General features: G+C 38.2%; 2 protein-coding genes across 2 annotated transcripts in view; both read left to right on the top strand.

Annotated features, from left to right (window-relative positions):
* LOC127660143 (stanniocalcin-2-like) overlaps positions 1-21,341 on the top strand; it is a 264,689-nt gene that overhangs the window by 56,454 nt on the left and 186,894 nt on the right. The window lies entirely within an intron of this gene.
* Positions 787-14,254, top strand: LOC127660141 (kelch-like protein 3). The gene is made up of 15 exons (XM_052150237.1): positions 787-1,215; positions 1,734-1,856; positions 2,591-2,697; positions 2,961-3,082; positions 5,395-5,557; positions 5,700-5,809; positions 6,453-6,569; positions 6,700-6,849; positions 6,931-7,048; positions 7,131-7,328; positions 10,576-10,677; positions 10,988-11,116; positions 11,276-11,416; positions 11,909-12,052; positions 12,157-14,254. The coding sequence occupies exons 1-15, from the start codon at positions 1,202-1,204 to the stop codon at positions 12,183-12,185; spliced, it is 1,767 nt and encodes a 588-aa protein (XP_052006197.1). The 5' UTR covers positions 787-1,201; the 3' UTR covers positions 12,186-14,254.

The raw sequence follows: 21,341 nt of genomic DNA, 5'->3' as shown, positions 1-21,341 counted from the left end.
GACTGACGTTAAGATGTACAGTAAAAAAAGGAGTTACATTTTGGCTTGTTCTCAACCCAGAAACCATTGGATCGCTTCAGAAGACAGATTAAAACACATCCACGTAAGGATTATTTTAATGTTGACTTTATCTGCTTGATGGAGCTTCAAAGGCCTAATCACCATTCACTTTAATTGTATGGACCTACAGAGCTGAGATATTCTTCTAAACACCTTTGTTTGTGGTTTGATTTTTACTAATGCAAAATTTGTCATCAAAAAAAGTGTTTATTCCTAAGAATAAAATTAGTGTAGCGTGTATGATTTTGTCTGAATATCATTATTTGTAGGTCTTGGTTTGAGGGGGTAGCAGATGACAAAATACATTAATTCTGCTTTTATGTATGGCACAAAAGAGTTTTTATTTTTATTTCATATATTTTTTTGGCATCTTTAAATCTGACTTGATTTCAGAACTGAGCAGAGTTTGGTCTCCTATTTTACAGAGTTATCGCCAAAATAGGATGCCTGGATATGGATCCGCGGACTGGAGTTGAAAGGAGTGTTGAATGTCGCAAAGTGATTCATTTCACAAGTGCACAAGAATAAATCTGTTTTTGAGTTTTCAAGTCTTGTTATGAGTCCCATTAAAAACATTACTCAAAAGATGTGTCTTATCAATGTATATATATATATATTTCTTTATCAATAACTGGTGTCCTACAGGTTGATTTTTATATATATACACACACACACATATTTTTTATTTTTTTTTCATAAATACTTAGTTTTACATGCATCCCTGAAATTAAAAGCATAGCGATATGAATGATTAACCTTTAGTATAGCTGATAAGGGCCACAGCAGCATCTGTTAGTGCAATTGTGTGGTTCTGCCATGCAGAATGACCTTGGTGATTCTAGAGAGATGTATCGCTGTTGCTAGGCAACGCTCTGATGATGGAGGACCGTTACGACGTTCTCAGGTGGAAAGTCAAGCGAACACAGCGGTAGAGGAGCTGCTAACCAGCTAGATAAACAACGACAGACACCCCCTCCTCCTGAAAGACAGCTCTGAATACGAAATAGACTGATGTAAACATTCAGAAATTGACTCGAAGCTTTTAATGACCCATAAACGGAACGAGGCACACAAAAACTGCACGAAAAGCGATGTAGCAAGCTAACTTTAGCGAAGTGCTTAGCGCGAGACTTCTCACGCCATGGACTGTGACGGGTAAGTGTGTTATGACGAAAAAGAGAGATACATTTAACTTGCTACAAATTATTTAGGTACAGAGAAAAGGGACGACTTGACCAGAAGTCATTAAAGCTGATTTTTGAGTCGTAAATTGTACCGGTGAGCGCGTGCTAATGTATTTGTAGCCGCTACATTGCTAAGCTGTCTCTTGTATATGTTCAGCTCATTTCAGTTCAGTATATGTTCAGCTCAAGTATATGTTTTTGTGTCGCACTTCATGTTAAGTGTAAATTCAAACAGTTTGAGTAAATAACTTATCGAGTAAAAAAATATCGCCGGACTAGCAGGCCGAAAGCTCCCACGATATATTCAAAACAATCTCGCGCTAAGCATCTTGTGCAGATGCTTAGCGCTGGGTTATATCAGACAGTATAATCACAATTATGCACAACTATAAAAGTTATTTGTTTTAATATTGAGGGATTCGTTGTAGTCTAATGATTCAACACGTTGCTTGCAAAGATTCGTTGAGTCTATTTTGATTCTTTCACCAGGTGTCGAGTCCCTTGTCCTCTGCCTAGTTTGGATTCGCAGGACGATGCCATAGATACAGACTTGCACACCTTAAGTCACACACATATGAGGAAAGCATTTCGGCTTATGAATGACTTGAGAAGGTGAGTAAACTGATAAAAATGATCCAACACCTTGTATTTATGTTCGCCAGGGTCATCATAACCCCCATAGACATAGAAGGGGAGGGACACGTTTCCCGTAATATTTAGATTAGACCTCAACCAATGTTAGATTTTCAAAGGACAGTTACATTATTATTGTTAAATATTTAATTATTTAACTAGGCACCTCCCAATGTTGAATATGTAGTTACAGTCATGACGTTAAAGGTGCACTCAGTAAATTTTTCCTCATTAAAAAAAGTTGTACTCCTTAAGAAATTAATTGTAATGTTGAAACATATATAAAATCATGTCCACTCATATGAGATGAAGACTCCAGTCATATCAGTAACCTTTTAAAAGCTGTTTTATTCTACATGGAGAGGGTCCCCTCACAGGGGCTGCCATGTTAGAATCACAGGACTAGCTGAATACAACTTGCTTAATCTTAGTAAACGCCCCGTTACTTGACACGTTCATTTATGGATTAAACTAATCAAGGCTGACTGTGAACATTACATTTCTAAAAAGGCACCAGTAAACCGAAAACTGTTGCGCTTTGAACGATTCTGCATCCACACCGCTAGGTGTCAGTGTAAGTCCAAGACGACATGCATAAAGAATTAATGAATTAGTGCACCTTTAATGTATGCTGTATTCTCAATAGATAGAGATGTCCGCAGGATATTTCTTGTCTAGATATTCAGTGTTTCTCATATTCTTTGTAACAAAAGCCGAAGGATGCTTTGTGATGTTCTGCTGGTGGCAGGAGAAGTGGAGGTACCAGCACACAGAGTAGTTCTTGCCTCCTGCAGTCCGTACTTCTGCGCAATGTTCACAGGTACCCCTTTTTATATGATGCTTTTCCTATATTGAAGGAAGCTGCATGTCCCACACTACACTCTACTGTTTTTAAATGCATTGAAAAGAATCGCATCCAATTGCTTGCATTGTGTTAGAGCATTAGTAGTATTGTTGAGTTAAATAAAGTGTTTATGGAGATGGTAGTTCGTTCTGGCTTATTTTAGGCCCCTATGATTTATCTGTTTGTGTAATGCTTAGGATCTCTCATAAGAGTCTTTTAATTCGTTTTTGCTTGTTTAGGTGACATGAGTGAAAGCAAAGCTCACCACATCGAGATCAGGGATGTTGATGGACAGATGCTCATGAAGCTGGTGGATTATATTTACACCGCAGAGATTGAAGTGTCTGAGGAAAATGTTCAGGTAAGTCGAGGCACATATCTGTACTGCCTGTTTCCTCTGGAGTTCAGCTCTGTTTTGAAAATTGAGAGGCAGAGTATTTCCTCTCATTATTAGTGGAGGAAATGAGCAGAGAGGGAGAGGAAGTCTTCCTTGATGTGCAGGATCGATGCACTTTGCCCTTTATGTTGCAGCTCTAGTGTCCTAGTGCTTGTGTAGGTGCTTTTGTTTAGATGCAAAGAGAGCAGATAATCTGAGAGGCTTCATGCCATTTGCTGCAGAGAGCTGGATGCAGCATGAGGTTGGTAGAAGACCTTGAAGTGAAGGCAAGCTATGGCCTAGTTTTTATCTGGGCAGGATGGACAGATGCTCCAGTGGGGGCTGTGACTGTTTGTGGCTTAGTTGGTCCTTGGGGCTTTCAAGAATGTCAAGCTGCACAATGATTCACCCTACATCTTTGTGATTACTTAAAATGCTGCGTTTAAAAATATAGTCTATATTCAGCACACCAGTCAGCACTGTGTGAGCAATTGTCACCCTCTAGCAGTTTGGACTGCATAATCCATTACACTACTATACTCTCACTGAGCAATTTATTAAGAATACCTGTACACCTACTTATTCATGCAATTTTCTAATCTGCCAATTTTGTGGCAGCAGTGCAATGCATAAAATCACACAGATTCAGGTCAGGAGCTTCAGTTCACATCAACCATCAGAATAGGGAAAAAATGTGATCTCAGTGATTTCGAATGTGGCATGACGGTTCATGGCAGATGGGCTGGTTTGAGTATTTCTGTAACTTCTGATCTTCTGTGATTTTCCCACACAACAATCTCTATAGTTTACTCAAAGGATGTTTTTTTGATTTTGGCACCATTATGAGTGGAAGTACTGCAGACAGAAATGTCTCGTTGATGAAAGAAGTCAATGGAAAATTGTCAGACTGGTTCGAGCTGACAGAAAGGCTACGGTAACACAGATAACCCCTCTGTACAATTGTAGTGAGAAGAATAGCATCTCAGAATGCACTACAACAGTAGAAGACCATGTCGGACTCTTTACTAGGACCATAGTGTTCCTAATAAAGTGTTCAGTGAGTGCAATATAGAATTTAAAAGAGGGTTTGTTCCTTTGGTTATTTAAAACAAAAATGTCTATGATGTGGTTGATGTTTCCGTGGAATTGCCAACATATTCATGGGATGAATTTGAAAAGTTCTATCATATAATGTACATGCATGTAAAACATGAGTTCTATTGTTTGAACTGCAAAAACAACACTTTAGCTGCATTATTTATAATGATGACTAGTCATTATATAATCTATTCACCTCATTCACCCCACCCCTTTTCCGCGCTCCTCTCTTCCGAATTTTGTCATTTCACTTCTGTTTGTATTGAAGTGTACTGAGAAGACTCAATCAAAATGGATTACGTTTGGGAGCACAGAAAGTATTTTTCCCCAAGAGTTGATGGTGCGAGTCTACAGCAAGTCTACGTGAAAATCCTGAGGCATTTTTTCTGTCACTCTAAATGTAAGCGTTTTCCCACACCCACGGATGTAAATTGAACCTGGCAGATCACATTCAGAAAGCTATGACACTGCACTTTTTCATGATACAAGAGTTGAATTGTTATACATGTGATTCTGCTTAATTTTTATGTTTCAGCTTGTTAATATTTGTGTTATTTATAGTTGATGTGAAATTTGCAACAGTGACAGCTCATATTATTTCACATGCAAGTTCATAACATTAAAGAAAAATAAAATTGTACTTTTTAAAATTAATTTGTCACCCTACATTTATAGAGGCTTAAATGTGATTCCTTTCACAACTGTTGTGAAGGGAATATAAAATAAAACATACATTTTCACATGCATACAGTGTGTGTGTGTGTGTGTGTGTGTGTGTGTGTGTTGTGTGTGTGTGTGTGTGTATAAATATAGTTGCACCCTTCCACGGTCTTGGTTTAACACTCAACACTGGTATTTATGAATGAAGAACTTTTGTTTTAAAATCGCCCCTCTCTGCTTCCAGTTGTTATGACCTGAACACTTTAAAATACCCATGATAGCTTTTCACAACTCTATTACCTGTAAATCCACTTTGCTAGCTCATTACACTTTGACATCAACACCATAGATATCTATTTATCGACTGGTAGAACGGCAGTTCTGAGACAACATTTTGAAGATGGTTGCGCGCTAGTTTCTCTGGCACATAAGGTGAATACTGTGTTTGTCATCATAAATCCATTCCATTGGCTGTCTTACCATTATGTAATGTGTGCAATGTGTCTTCCATCTCTTTGTGGAATTCTTGCTGTGTCCAGGTGCTGCTTCCAGCTGCCAGCCTGCTGCAGTTGATGGATGTTCGGCAGGTTTGCTGTGACTTCTTGCAGGCCCAACTCCATTCCACCAACTGCCTGGGCATCCGAGCATTTGCTGACCTTCACGCCTGCACAGGACTGCTCAGCCAAGCCCATGCCTATGCAGGTGCCTATTCTCTTTTTTTTTTTTTTTCTTTGGTTGATGTTAAACTCAGTTTAAACTACACTGAAATTGTGCTGGGGTAACAATATAATGTGAAATCCAAATATAAGTTGAGAGCTTCTCTGTCTATGTATAATTTGAGCAGAGCAGCACTTCACAGATGTCATGCTGGGTGAGGAGTTCATGGCCCTTTCCCTGCAGCAGGTGTGCAGTCTGATCTCCAGTGACAAACTGACTGTGTCCACTGAAGAGAAGGTAACACATTACACCAGCCGCTCAAACTGGATGCGTTCTTGCATTATTCTGTGCTATTTTTTAAATGTTTGTCAATGTAAATATGTCACTTTTTTTCTTGGATCTTGCACCATGAACGCAGATTTTTTAAAATGTTTGGTTAAAAACAGTTCAACTTTTAAAAACTTGTCTTAAGTTCAAGAATGCGTCCTTTTTGAACACCCCCTCACACAGTCCTTTTTGGCACTCCTGATGTTCACCCATTTGTTTTTGTCTCTAACTTAAACAATCTGCATATTTTGTGCTTCTCAGTTTCTTCCCTATCCATCACACCACTGAGAGCCTGTGCTTTGCTCAGCCTTGCATGATTTGTAGACAGCAGACTGATGGCTAGTTTTTACATCTATGTGTTGGCGTGTCGCTGAAGGAAACAAGCCATCTGTCAGTCACACTCCATTAGCTGCTCTCTGCTTAGCAGTAACTTGTGTCTCAGGTCTATGCTCACACCAACTCTTGATGGCAGCTGTCATCTGTAAAATGGCTCTGTGTAATCTGAGCAGTGATGCCACAGGAAGATGGGGCGGCCTGGCCTGCTGTGGCTGTTCGCTGTACATAGTACAGAGGGAAACTAGTATATTTTGGTTTTTTTCTATTACACCCACAGGTTTTTGAGGCTATGATTGCATGGATAAAGCACGATAAAGAGGCCCGTTTGGAGCACATGCCTAAGCTAATGGAACATGTTCGACTGCCTCTACTATCCAGAGATTACCTTGTTCAGGTATGACTGCTCGTTGTTCTTTTATTTATATTAGCAGGTTCTTTATTTGTTACTGCAGCAAAATTAGAAGAGTGGATTTGTGTTGTTGATTTGAGCTGTGTTTTTAGTATTTAAATGTGTATTTGGACAGATCGTAGAGGAGGAACCCTTAATAAAAAACAACAACACTTGTAAAGACTTTCTAATTGAGGCGATGAAGTACCACCTTTTACCTGCAGACCAGCGGCATCTTATAAAGACAGACAGAACCCGACCACGCACACCAGTCAGTCTGCCGAAGGTATTAACACACTGTTTCTTTATTGACTTTCTTCTAATGTTAGTACAATGAATGGATTAATATTTGTTCTCAATCCTTCAGGTGATGATGGTAGTGGGGGGTCAGGCTCCTAAAGCCATCCGCAGTGTGGAGTGTTATGACTTCCAGGAGGACCGCTGGTACCAGGTGGCCGACTTACCCTCCAGACGCTGTCGAGCAGGTTGTCCTCTATTGCTTTCCTCATGTTTTGCACTGCCTTCTGTTCAGTTGTTTTGGTCTTACCCTCTGTGTATGTGATTTAGGTGTGGTGTATATGGCCGGCAAGGTGTATGCAGTGGGGGGGTTTAACGGCTCTCTGCGTGTGCGGACAGTAGATGTGTATGACGGGCTGAAGGATCAGTGGAGCTCTGTCCCCAGCATGCAAGAGCGTCGCAGCACTTTGGGTGCAGCCGTACTGGAGAACCTGCTGTATGCTGTCGGGGGATTTGACGGAAGTACAGGTATACATTTACTCTCTTTTTAGATCCTCATCTCCATGCAAAAATTTAGCAAAATTCACTCTGAATTTCATCATGACTTCATATATCCAGTTGTTCCCAATAGTACTGGACAGAAGACAAGCTGTTAAAATGGCATTTGCAATAGGGCTGGGTATTGAAACAGATTTACCAATTTTATTCAGTTTCACAAACCCTCGACTATTTCAATTCTGATTTCAATTCTGATTTCATTTTGATTTGATTTCAATTAATTTCAGTATATATCCATTATAATGTCCTTTTTGCTTACAAATGAAATAAATTCTCTCTCAGCTAATGCTGTTCTTATCTAATTTTATTTAATTATTCGTTTTTCATAATTTTGGTCAAATTTTCACATTCAAATCCATGAATTCCATCAATAAATATGATGTCTTGAAATTGCAAAAACTATATTGCATATATATATATATATATCCTGCAGGTGATGATGGTAGTGGGGGGGTCATAAATATTATTATTATTATTTATATATTTTATATATTTTTTTAAATGCATAATTAGTACTATTTACAAGTATTTACATAAATATTTAGAATGTGTGCTAAATCGGTTCTGTCTTAAAGAATAGCAGCAGTTCAGCAAGTATCTATCAGAAGTGTTATGGTTGTGCGAATATTATCGATAATATTAACGATGGAGTAGTATCAGTGCTGTGTGATTAGAATTAAATGTTTGTATTTTTGTTGTTTTTGAACAACAACTGACTGTAAATGTAACACTGTTACATAAAAAAACAGAAAGGGTATTAAAAGAGACATTATTCAATGACAAATGGATTGCATGGATCTCATCTTTAGATATTACATGGAACGAGTAGGTATGAAAATTTTTGTCCGAAACTGATTTTAACCAAAAATTATATATTTTGTCATCAGATTCAGGCCCGGTTCTAAATCAAAATCACTAAGGGTGCTTCTGAAAATAGTGGGGGTGCTCTGTATAAAGTGGAGATGTATCGTAATTACAATTTTTTTATAGATTAAATCATGTTTAAATGCTACTAAAATAACATTAAGATAATTTTTTTTATTTTACTTTGTTACTTTGGTACATGGGCTAAATCAGCCGTTAAGTAGAACATGGAAGAGAGAAGATAAAAAGTTCTGCATAATTGTATCTTTTAAGCCCTGAAGTAGAAGTGCACTCATGCACTCAATGAATGATGCACAATATTCTGAAGTGTATACAGACTCATGGGACCATTCTGTGATTGCTTGAAGATTTGCTGCTACGTTTCTATCATGTGTTAGTAAAACTTAAAATTATGAATTGTTTGTTTTATCAAACATCAATGCAGTGGTAATTTAGTATTCAATTTAACACTCTACATCAGGGGTCTGGTTTAATAGTTAAATAAAATAATTAGGAAATTATAGATTCTAAAAGTCTATTTTAATGTTGGCTGCAAAGTGGATAAAGTTATTTTATTCTGACAACCTGTTGACACGCACATGGGTCATGATGTGTGTCCCCTCAATGGTTTGTTTGGCATCCCATTCAGCAAACAACTGAATAAAACCGGCTGCATGACACTGATAAATTATTACTGCCTGAGTAACATTCACATACAGGTGTCAGGGACTTCAGCATTTCACAAAGTACAAATATTTTCCTCTCTCGCTTGGTTTTGCGTGCGTGTCCCCTCCATGTGCAAATATGTATTGGGATTTTACTAAAGTTCATCACTGAAAAGGTTTGCTTTCAGTCTTGGCACTGACTAGCACACGCAGCCTCACGGAGTTGCTGACATCACACTTTTCTTTGAACATAATATTGCACTATTGAATGCAACGTTGTTGTTTTTTAAGAGGAGAAAGTGCGTACATTTGCATGCAAGGTTTCCAAATTGCATAAATTATGACATAAGGTGAAATATTTCCAATTTGTGCAAGTATACATTTCTTATTGGGGAGTTGCATCTATTATCTGGCAACCCTAAGGATATTAAAATGCTTGTGGATGCGCGATGGGTCCCAAAGCCAGATAAATGAAAGATCTAATAAAAAACATTCATGATAAATTTGCCCTGGCCTGCAGTTGAGAGTGCTCTAAGGTTTTTTGAGGATCCTTAGCACCTTCAAGCACCCTGATCAGATCCCCGTTTTACTTTGGGATTATGCTTTTCAAATGTGCATCTTTTTAACTGTTCTAACAATAATACATTTACCATTGAACATGGATTGGATCTGTTGAACACTTGACAGGCCTAACTTTCATGAAGTCAAAGTCTGATGGTTTCAAAGTGTTTCGGATGGTTTTCTGCATCATGTAGCCTATAGGTAAGTGCCGTTTTCACAACTGTCTCGTCTGTTTATGGTGTTTTTTTCGGCTTTAACGTGTGAACAAGAAAAAAATACATATTTCATGTTCTTAGGAGTGCGAACCTTTCTACTTATTTGTTTTACAGTGTTTTCATGCTAATAACCGATATGTAGATGGTTTTAATTTGAGGATAAATATAGGCAGTCGATATATCAGTGCATCTCTAAACGAGTCATACCAAACTTTTACTCTCAACACGCAGTGAAAGGATCTACATTTACCTTTACATTTATGCATTTGGCAGATGCTTTTATCCAAAGTGACTTACAGAGCACTTATTACAGGGACAATCCCCCTGGAGTTAAGTGTCTTGCTCAAGGACACAATGGTGGTGGCTGTGGGGCTTGAACCAGCATCCTTCTGATTACCAGATTACCAGTTATGTGCTTAGACCACTACACCACTCAGGATCTTCACCACTATTCTATTCAATAATTGGAGTCTGAAATGAAAGCCAGTGGATAATTACAGACATTTAAGTCACGTAGTGCAATATTTTTTGTATATGCAAATTATTTACTTAATCGGAAAATCTATATTTTTACCCAGCCCTAATTCGGAATGCATTTAACTTCCATAATGCCACTTATGTTTGAGTGAAACCGAATATTAATTTTGAAATAATGCTGAGTTGAACTTGATTTTATCTATCAGGATTCGAATAGGTAATGATAAGTTAAAAAAAGCAGAACGTTTTTGATTTATTGAAATATTCTTTTTTCTTTATAGTAACATTCACTGATCAGTCATAATAAATAAGGCAAGAGACATTTCTTAAGAAAATAAATTGGTTACATTTTGATTTCATGCTGTCTTTAATGATCACTCTGCCTGGTTTTTAGCACAAATATAAGTAGATAAACGTGTATGCTAAACTCTGTAGGCTTGTCGTCAGTGGAGGTGTATAACCCCAAGACTAATGAGTGGATGTTTGTGGCTCCCATGAACACCAGGCGCAGCAGTGTTGGGGTGGGCGTTGTTGATGGTAAGCATTTTGATTTCATGTGTTGTGCAATGTTCTCACCTTATTAAGATACCAGTTCAAACATGTTAATACAAAATGTGTGGCTTAATATAGTTTTAATTGGAATGATTTTTCAATAGTGTTTTTGGATAAAGCTGGTCATTTATTATGACAATTTATGTTTTACCTCTGCTGCTCTTGTTTGTTTTTTGACTTTGTGTGTAATTTAGATTCATAAAAAAAAGTTTCTGTAATTGTTTTGCACCTTGTTTGTGTGTTTTTTTTTTTTTTTTTTTTTTGTGTGTGTGTGTTCTTGTTCTGTGCTGTGCAGGGAAGCTCTATGCTGTTGGAGGATATGATGGTGCATCTCGCCAGTGTTTGAGTACTGTAGAAGAGTATAACCCAGCCAGTAATAAATGGTGCTATGTGGTGGACATGAGCACCAGACGCAGTGGAGCAGGTTTGATCCCATGTTAAATCTCCTTCAGTATGGTTTTAAAAATGCATTTTGACACACCAGCTTGCTTATTCTATTGTAGTGTACAGTTTATAGCTCCATCTATTCACTGGTTATGATTTTATATTGTCATGATTGCTTGTGTGTGTATACACTATACAGGTGTTGGAGTGCTCAATGGACAGCTCTATGCTGCAGGTGGGCATGATGGTCCTCTAGTGAGGAAGAGTGTGGAGGTCTATGATGCCGCCACTAACACCTGGAGACCGGTGTGTGACATGAACATGTGTCGTAGGAACGCAGGTGAGTTTTCTCACTTGAAGACAGTTTATAGGAACAATTTATTCAACAGTTTATATAAGACCATCTCTAGAAAATGAGCTGCAAATGGCTACCCACATTAACATATTAATACATTATTCAGTTGGTGGGGGTGTCATATGCAAAAAGGTTAGCCAATCACTACAGGTCATTGACATGCAGATGTCCTAAATACTACAAAAGCAAAAACAGCTTGTTAAATTGTAACGGTCAAAGAGAGGGTGGAAAATGGTCATGTAAAACTAAATAATGCCTGTTTTTGGTGCAAGAAACCTTGACTAACATTACAAGTAAACTACAAGGAAAAACAAAATGCAAAAGTGTAAAGTATATCTCCTTCCCAGGGGTTCCCGGCTGCCAAAAATGACAATTGGACATGTTTCAAGACCTTTTATTTACGTTAGAGCAGGAAAAGCCTGTTAAGCATTTATTCAATGACTGATTTGCAGATAACAGAATTGTGCTTGTCTCCAGGAGTGTGTGCCATAAACGGGTTACTGTATGTCATCGGAGGAGATGATGGGTCGTGCAACCTGTCCTCTGTAGAGTACTATGACCCTGCAATTGATAAATGGAGTCTCATACCAACCAACATGGGCAATGGCCGCAGCTACGCAGGTATGTTTCACATGATTACATGATTATTCATTCCAGTTATAGTCACAAATGTCATTGAAATCAACTGTAACCACTTTAACTAAATAGGTACCTGTTTATTTCAGGGGTGTCGGTCATTGATAAAACATTATGACTAAAGGTCCTGGGCAGCAGGTCTCTCCACGCCTGGCAAAGGATCAGCTGTGAAAGACAGACAGAGATTTAAATCCGAATCCAGATGCTGGTGGAGCTCTGTATGAACTTTCTACCCTGCTTACTACCCTCTGGATCCTAGTGAAGTTGCTTGAAGCCCATCTTGAAGCCCATCTTAAAGCCTGACTGCTTCACTCACACACACACACTGAGCTTGGACCTCTCCCAGTCTCCAGAAAGTGCCATTTGACTTTTAACAGAACAGGCCACATTGTTCTCAAATACAATGAGTGTTAAATGAGCCCTCATATAAAGTGACTAAGTTGGACTAAATATGGCTGGACAGAGCGTAAAAGTACATACTAAATTAACCATTCCCTCTGCTGACTGGCGTGGAAATAAATTGAGTGGCAGTCTTTTTGCAGGTGAAGATTGTGCCAACAGAGGGCCTCCCTGCCGGCTTTACTACTGACTCCGAACAAAGCACTGATTTATTTGATTTGACCATTTCATTCACCGGTTCAACATGAACATGTAATGCAGTGCCAGTATTTGGTTATTCTGGCTTTAGTTTGACACTAATGCACGTCCCTTTAATCGGATCTGGACATGCTCTCTACTCTTACAAAGGGATATTGCTCTGACTGCATATCACTGACTTCCATTTTTTGGTGACAGGGTTACTTGCTTGTTTTTAATTTGTATTAAAAATATTATGGAAACAAGACTGTAAAGAAATGATCAGTAGTTTGAAAGTTGTTTTAACCAGCTCCTTTTGTGTCAATGTAAAATTATGTTTCAACTGGTAAACAGAAACACCATATAAACCATCACAGGGTAATGTGCCAAATGTAACACTTAATCATATGGATAATGTTCTCTTATATAAGCACTTTTCATGATGCAGTTTTGTTGTGCAATCGTCCATGTTGGACATACAGAGCCTAAACATGATAAAATATGTCTTTTAACATTTCAAAACAAATAATTTATACATTTTCACTGAAATAGTACTGGATTGCATATCTCTCAGCCAAACATAACAGAATCTTTGGTCAAATTTCATTGTACATCTTATTCAGCAGAGCTGGTGAATGCACCTACATTACAGTACAACACAGCGAGGCACTTACAATGGATGTGAATTGGGCCAATTTTTGGAGGGTTTAATGTGAGCTTCACAGAAATGTTAAGCTTATATTTTTATAAAAGCAGTTACATGAATTCTTCTGTCAAAACTTGTGTATTAATAAGCTGTAAAGTTGCTTAAATCTTAATTTGTATAGTCTTTTAAGGATGTTTAAGGTGTTGCATCATGGCAACAAAGATGTAAAATTAGATTTAACTTCACGCAGAAAGTCTTACTAAATCTCACTAAAATCATGCTAACACACATAATGTTTACATAATGTTTAATTTTGTAACTGAGTATTTTAACATTTACAGTTTGGCTCCATTGACTTCCATTGTAAGTGCCTCACTGTAATCTTGATTTTTTTTTATTTTTTTTATTTTTTAGAAAGGGAGGGACAGGTTGAAATACTTTTTGTGGTAATCAGTGTTATGCCACAAACACAGTCAATTGAACTTGTATTGAATCCTGAATATTCCTTTAAATAACAATAAGCAAGTCCTAAACATGTCCATGGCCTTTTTTCCTCCTGCCTGTTGAACATCCTGTTTACAAAACAGATAATTGTGAAATGAAAAAAATGAATTGTGTTGTCAGTAATTAGTACGAATGTATCATTGATAAAACAAGCAGTCTGTTTACATTCCAAACTCACATATCACAAATTTTGACATTAACTATTAAACCTAAACTGCTGCCTCCTTTTATTTGTTGATATAAGTCATACTATGCAGGAAACCTTGCTTCATAAGGTTTTGATTCGACCTGGGAAGAATGTCCCCAGCGGCTTAGAGCTTATTTTGTGCTATGGCTGGTATAACCGCTGCCATTATCGTTAATGTGTTTATAAATAATTATCAACAATTCTAAAACTGTTGTGACATTCCAATGTGGTGCGTCATCTATGGATTATGCGCATACGTGGTTTGTGAAAATAAAGTATTACTGTATTTCTAAACAAATATATTAATAAATTAAGCTTTATTTAAGAGGATTTGTTATAGTTTTGTTTTCAGTAGCAGAGGCGTTTTAGAGTTTGAAGAGACTAGGGCCTTAGCCCAGACACAGACCCACTGCACCCCAAGCGCAAAATACAGCTAAATGTATTACTGACAAATTGCTTGTTTTGGAAGAACACTCTATTCAGTTTGAGTAACAACTCCTGCATCTACCCTTTTCTGTTAATGCACACCATACTTTTTGTCTTTCATGGTGTCTACATCATATTTGGCTAATTGTTGTCTGTCTATGTGTCTTTCCTGGTGTCTCCATCTATTTGTTGTCTGTGTCTCTCTTTCCTTGTGTCTCCATCATATTTTACTCTTTCCTGGTGTCTTCATTATATTTCACTATTGCTGTTTGTCTCTGTCTTGTGTCTGGGTTGCCTCTTTTGGAGACTGTATCTCCTAGATTTGAGTTTGGCGAATCTGTCAATAACCACACCATACTCTAAGTCAGCTACAGCATCTTATTCAATGGACAGAACTGCCAGGTGATTAAGTCTATCCTGGTCCATAGTGCTCCTTAGCAATGTATGTAGATGTCTAATGGCACTGAATGATCGCTTACAGCTGCAACTGCTCACAGGAATGCTTAGTGCCACCTAAAAAACAGGTTTTAAGGTGGGGATCATGTCAGAGTCGAGCAGCCTGTATACACTGAGCATGTCAAGTGTCTCACCTGCCTACTTTTTCCTTAGCTAAGCACTGTTTGGCTACAAGTATTTTCTCTGATCTTAGCTGTAATTTGTAGTGTGTGGCTACATTTGCTATAAATTCTTCGGAGAGGAATGTGGCTGAGCCTGGGTTGCAGGCCTGGATACCTTTCATGAGGTTAGCTCCCACACCAGAGAACCGCTGGTCAAGCTCTTTAAGCATTCTATCAACGGAAGGAAAAAACAATTTCCTATTCAGATTTTCTGCACTACTGAGCTCAGTGCTTTGCCCGCAAGAGGATTCGAACACATAGTCATCCATCTTCCTCTGTGTCTTGGACCATCAGATGGCTCCTGGATGTGATTGGCCTTACATATGGTTTTTGCTTTGTTGTACAGGTTTCCAGCCATATTGTCAGTGCGCTTTGCTGCAAGTGTATCATAGACGGCTTCTTTGAACTCAACTGCTTGTGCCAAGTCCACAGACTCACCTTGAAGATATTTGTGCAATCCAGATGTGGTGGAAAGCATGCTCTAGAGCATTAGCAACATATAGACTACAGGAAACCTGCACAGCTTTGCCCTGAGTCCTATTGCCATTGGAGTTGAAATATTCGAGGCACTCTTTGACAGCTGAGAAATTATTCAGCATGGCATCAACAGAACGCAGCTGACATGACCATCGGGTCATAGAAAACTGAACAAGCTCACTTTTCTGCAAACCAAGTTGTTTCTGTTCATGAATGAACTTATCATGGTTCACAAGAGACACGCTGAAAAAAAAAAAAAAAAGTGTACACACACTGTGTCAAAGAAGTTACTGGCTTCTGTGACTGCTTTGCAGGTGTAACATAAAATCAGGTTAAGTTAATGCGCATTACATGGACATATATTGCTTCTGGGTGCTTGGCACAGAAGCAAGCATGTTCGCTACCAACTACACCGCTCATAACTGACGCGCCATCATAAGCTTGAGCCACACATTGCAGGTCCTCAAGGCCATTTGACACCAGCATTTGCTCTATTGCTTGAGTGATGGACTCTTCATCAAACCCTCTCATCTTGTTGAGTCCTAGGAAACATTCCTTTAATGTGCCATCAGGTGTAACATACCGCACACACACTGCAAGCTGTTCATCTCTGGCCACATCGGCAATTACAGAAAACATTTGAGCTGCTCTAAGTTCTTTAACAATTGTTGCTGTGACCTCTTGGTAGCAGCTTTGGATCATCTCATTTTGAGAGACTGGGGACAAGTAGGTGCTGTTAGAAGGAGCCTTGTAATTTTGGATGAATGGATCAAATTTTTGCAAGGAGGTTCATGATCTCTTGAAAGTTACTCTGGTTGTTACTTGACTCTGTCTCTTCATGGCCACGAAAGGGTACACCCTGTTTCCCTAAAAGTGCAGCCACTATGCGATGGAGGTGCTCTCGCCTCTCCTGAATCTCACTCATATTTGCAGCTCTACAAATCTCCATGCTCTAGACTAGTCTAATAATACTTCCAAGACATCATTGTGGCTTTGTGGACTGCAGTTTTCTCATGTTCACAGAATGATTCCAGAGCTCTCTTCCAATTTGTTTACCCTAAGCTAATTAATGCATCCTGGTTGTTTCTGCTGTGTTGTCTTCCATAGATTCTTCAGGAAAAACAAAATACTGCATTTCTCTCAACCGAGTATTCAAGCCAATCAAAGATTTAAAACCACTTGCGTTGAAAGGCCCTTTTTTGCAATCCAAAATGTTCTAGGGGATATTGCGGTAGCTTTACTTATTTAGGGCCTGTGTCCAGGTCTCCTAAATCAGTAAAGGTCCGACCAGTTGCCCCTGCCTGCTGCTGCTCTAGGTCTTTAATTGGCCTGCTGTTCTCATCTGCAAAGTAGCAAAGAAAAGATGCAACATGTCAATAGGTACTAGACTGTATGCTGACAGAATAATTTATTCTGCTGCTTCTTTAAATAAATGTTAAATGCACAGCCTAGGGAACAAAGTAAAATGTTTATGCTTTTGCATATTATGAAAATATTACTTTAGAAATAACTTTGTCAAATAATAATAATAATAAAAAAATACAACCCTGCTGGTACCTGACTTTTCCTAAAAGTGTCTGTATTTTCATTTAGAATATTTTTTTTAAAATAAATTACACTAAATACAAAGAAAATAATGATCAATTATACCTATAACTACCAGGGACTGTCTGATTGACCGCATGGGACTTCAAGTGTTAATCTTTCCCGCGGTTGATGGTTGCTTAGCAACTGTCATTGTCCCTGTCAAAGAAACGTTGCTAGATGTCTCCAGTGCTATCGCTAATTTGCTCACAAATACTATGCTAATATGCTAGATTAAATTGGCTGATCAGTACAATGGTTGAATAGAAGTGTCGGAACTTAATTAAATCTCTCAATAGGGTAAATTTTCAATTGAGACTGAGATTATAGAGTTTGAAATGTAGTTGTCAAAATGACTGATATGGGCGTTCTAGTATATACAGAATTCCGGTAGTTCTAGTGTTAATGATTAAAAAAAAAAAAAAAAAAAAAGAATACACAGATTACATATAATATACATATGTTTATATAAACACATTTTGTCACTTAAAGGAAACTGTTTTAGATTTAAACAAAACTTTCTTGTTGTGTGTGTACATACACTAACCAGCAATTAAACCAGGTGGTTTATATAATGTTAGTAGGTAAATTGAGTTGTTTTGTGTTCTCCCAAAGAAATGCTAAACCGTTGTTAAACTGAGCCCTAAAGTTAGCTAGCTAGCAAACGCAAACCCTGAACAAACCAGTAGCCGCTATCTCTGTCTCTCAAACTCATCCACTGCTACCGATTCCTGTTCTAAATGCTTGTATTTTCCTTGTTTATTTCTAAAGTTACGAATGTCCATTTTTCCCCGCTTCGTTTTATGCTGCTGTTTATCTGAGCGATAAACCAAATAATAAAAGAAAGCAAAACTTAATATTTGGACCAAATGAAAGTAAAAACCAAAGCAAATTAGAATGTTATCGGACCACCAACGTTTTTTTTGTTGTTGCCCCATTTGCATTTGTAAAATTTTATTTCTTAAACAATTATTTTTAGAATATATCATTATATTATTTATACACATATTGTTATGATATTTTAGGGGGGGATAACCCTCAGATGTTGGGGGTGTTGTCCTGACCCCCCCCCCCGCGATTTCCGCCGATGCTCAGTGATCACAGTCTGACTAAAGAAAAAGGCAAACACAGACAAACAGGACTTACAAAGAAGGAGTTTCCAGTTCAGCTGAATTTTTCATTTTTGAGATGCACACCCTCAGAAACCAATCACTGGCTTAAAGTACTTAAGTCACAGTACTTTTATTTTCTCATGTTCATAATGTCGTGTTAAAGGCTTATTTTTATTTGATATTGTATAGTGTATACTGTTATTATAATTTTTATTTTATTAATTATCTGGTACCTTATTTTAATTCTATTTTTATTGTTATTATCTGTTTTGTGTATTAATGCTTTGGCAATATTGTATGTAAACAAAATAATGCAAATAAAGTACTTTCAATTTAATTTAATTTCACAACACTATCTGGACTGGCAGGACAGGCAGGTGCTCTCTCTCTCTCTGTGAGCGCGTGGGTCTGTGTGTGTGTGAGCAGTCGTGCGAAGTAAGCGGTGCATTCGTATGATTGCAAGACACGCAAGTAGACATGCCATTATGGTAAATAATCGGAGTACAAATATATTATTGGAATTGGATCAAAAGACCCGGGGCTTAAGCCCCGGAAGCCCAGGCCTAACGACGCCACTGTTCAGTAGTGCGCAATGACAGAGCTCTTTCTGTGCTAGTCCAGGAACTACCATTGGAGGGCAGCAGTCAGCCATTATAAAGATGTGGGAAGATGAAAGTTAAAACAATTAGGGATAGGTTAGTTTAGAGAACTGCGCATCTGACAAAGCAGCTTTTTTTTTTTTTTTTTTTTGCCAAAGCATGTATATGAGGATAATCTATAACAAGCGCGCTATGCTTCAGGAACAGAAGAGCATTAAGTAACTAGATTTTCATATGAATTCTGAAGAAATGTGATAAAACTTTACAATGCTTCTCCAGGACCCTCCTTTAATTTAATTCAATAGAGCTGTTCAGCTTGTTGTTCAGAAACCCGGAAGAGAATTCGGGATTTTCCTATGGGTTTTCATAACATAACATGGTGGTAAACATTGCTTGATGATACGTGGACGTTTTGTTCTACAACATATACACACTTTCATTCATCAAACGTGAATTTTCAAGTCGTATTTAATTACATAGCCTACTTAAAATCAAAACGAATGGGGGCTTCAAAATTCACGTTTGAGGTCTGAAAGTGTGTAAGTTATGTTGTAGAACGAAACGTCCACTTATCGTCAAATAATGTTTACCACTGACTTTATTTTACACATAAGTTAAAAAAAAACCATAGAAAAATCAATTTGTAAACCATGGCGAAATAGACTTCCAGGATAGCCTAGAATTTGACGCCACGTCTGAACAGCTCTATGGTTGCCAACCTGCCAAATACGGGGAATTCCACCTTTAAATTAAGATGACCATACGTCCTCTTTTTCAGACCTTAAAAAAGCGTCCGGCCGGGATTTCTAAATTTGCAACAATGTCTGGGATTCGGCTTTAGTTGCATTATGATGTGCACCTGCCTAATTGGTCGATTATAAGAGCAGCAACTATTGGCCAAATTCCTGTCTGTCATCAAACAGTTGCTTGACAGTAGCAGCAAATGACTGAGTGGAAACAATGCCCAAACGAAAGCGAAAATTTACAGAAGATTTGCACAAATAATCCCCATGGTTTCCACCAGGTCGAGATCCGTGGGAAGCAGAATTTATAAAGCTGGCACTTATGTGTCAGTTGCTAATAAAGGTGCAAGTGATTTTGAAGCACACATGAGCTCTGCGAAGCTTAAAGTGTCAACAAAAGGTGAATGTTCATCAGGTAAATTCGGACTACTTTTTGTAACCAGGTAAAATTGTCATCACATTGCTTCACTTTCAATGGCCATTCCAAATAATAGTAATAGTAAACGAAGATACACTCATGGCATCAAATATTTTATATTAGTATAGATGGATTTATTTATTTATATTTATGATATGCTAATAGTGCCTTTTTTACTGTACTAAAGTTTGCATTCACAGTAACACTGTTTTGTTACCCCACCCCAGGCGAAAAAAAAAGGTGTCCCCTTTTTGGAAAACCAGAATACGGTAGATTTTTTTTTTCTTATGTGGAGCTCCAGCGCTGTGCAACGATGACCTAGAGCTTGTTTACCTAGGATATCAATTGAAAAGGAGCGTGGACTGGCAGTCGTGTGTCTAGAAGGTAATCACCGGTTACCTAAAGTCTCGCGAGAACCACATATGACGTCCCCCCACCCCCACCTTTAAACCCAACCCTAACCACAACACTTAATCTAACTCTAAATCTAACTTTAGTTACAGCGATTGAGGCTCTGGTGAGACTTGTATTTAATACAAAGACCAGGAATAACCTTTTTTTTTTGTATCAATCTTTACCTTTAATAAACACTACATTTTGGTCAAGAAGGAAGCTGCAGCCAGTGGATAAAAGACAATTGTTTCCATTTTCTTCCCCTTAGCCCTGCCCATAAAAGGGTTTCTGACCAATCCTATCTTAGCAGCTGTCTATGGTAGTATATAATGTGTGTTTGAGCAGTTTTTAGCAGAATTTTATAGAAATTATAAAAAAATAAAAAAATCATTACATGGTATCCTGGGTAGCTCAGGGAGTGTTGACACTGACTACACCCCTGGAGTCACAAGTTTGAATCCAGGGTGTGCTGAGTGACTCCAGCTAGGTCTCCTAAGCAACCAAATTGGCCCAGTTGCTAGGGAGGGTAGAGTCACATGGGGAAACCTCCTTGTGGTCGCAATTAGTGGTTCTTGCTCTCAATGGGGCACATGGTAAGTTGTGAAAGGATCGCGGAGAGTAGAATGAGTCTCCACATGCTGGGTGTCTCCACAGTGCCATGCACAATGAGCCACGTGATACTTGTCCACATGATACTTGGCAACTGAGACTTGTCCTCCGCCACCTGGATTGAGGTAACCGCGCCAACACGAGGACCTACTAAGTAGTGAGAATTAGGCATTCCAAATTGGGGAGAAAGGGGTGATAATAAAAAATCTCAGGAAGAGCATGCTATGGATTAAACTGTATCAGTCATTCCCAAATGAACATGTATAACATCTGGAAAGACATCTATTTGTTTCAAGGTAAATTAAAGCTAATAACTTTTCATTAACCTTAGCGAAGGGTCAACTAAATGTGCTGCATGTTGTTTAAAATAAATGGCATGCAGA

Source organism: Xyrauchen texanus, chromosome 19, assembly GCF_025860055.1.
Source record: "Xyrauchen texanus isolate HMW12.3.18 chromosome 19, RBS_HiC_50CHRs, whole genome shotgun sequence".
NCBI classification, from domain to species: Eukaryota; Metazoa; Chordata; class Actinopteri; order Cypriniformes; family Catostomidae; genus Xyrauchen; species Xyrauchen texanus.
Note: the sequence above shows the minus strand (reverse complement) of the source record. Positions and strands in the feature narration are given on the sequence as shown.

Excerpts from the sequence above, each read along its gene's own strand:
- LOC127660141 (XM_052150237.1), top strand. Across the intron at positions 2,698-2,960 it reads CTTCTGCGCAATGTTCACAG|GTGACATGAGTGAAAGCAAA; the intron begins GTACCCCTTTTT and ends TTGCTTGTTTAG. Across the intron at positions 7,049-7,130 it reads CTCCAGACGCTGTCGAGCAG|GTGTGGTGTATATGGCCGGC; the intron begins GTTGTCCTCTAT and ends TATGTGATTTAG.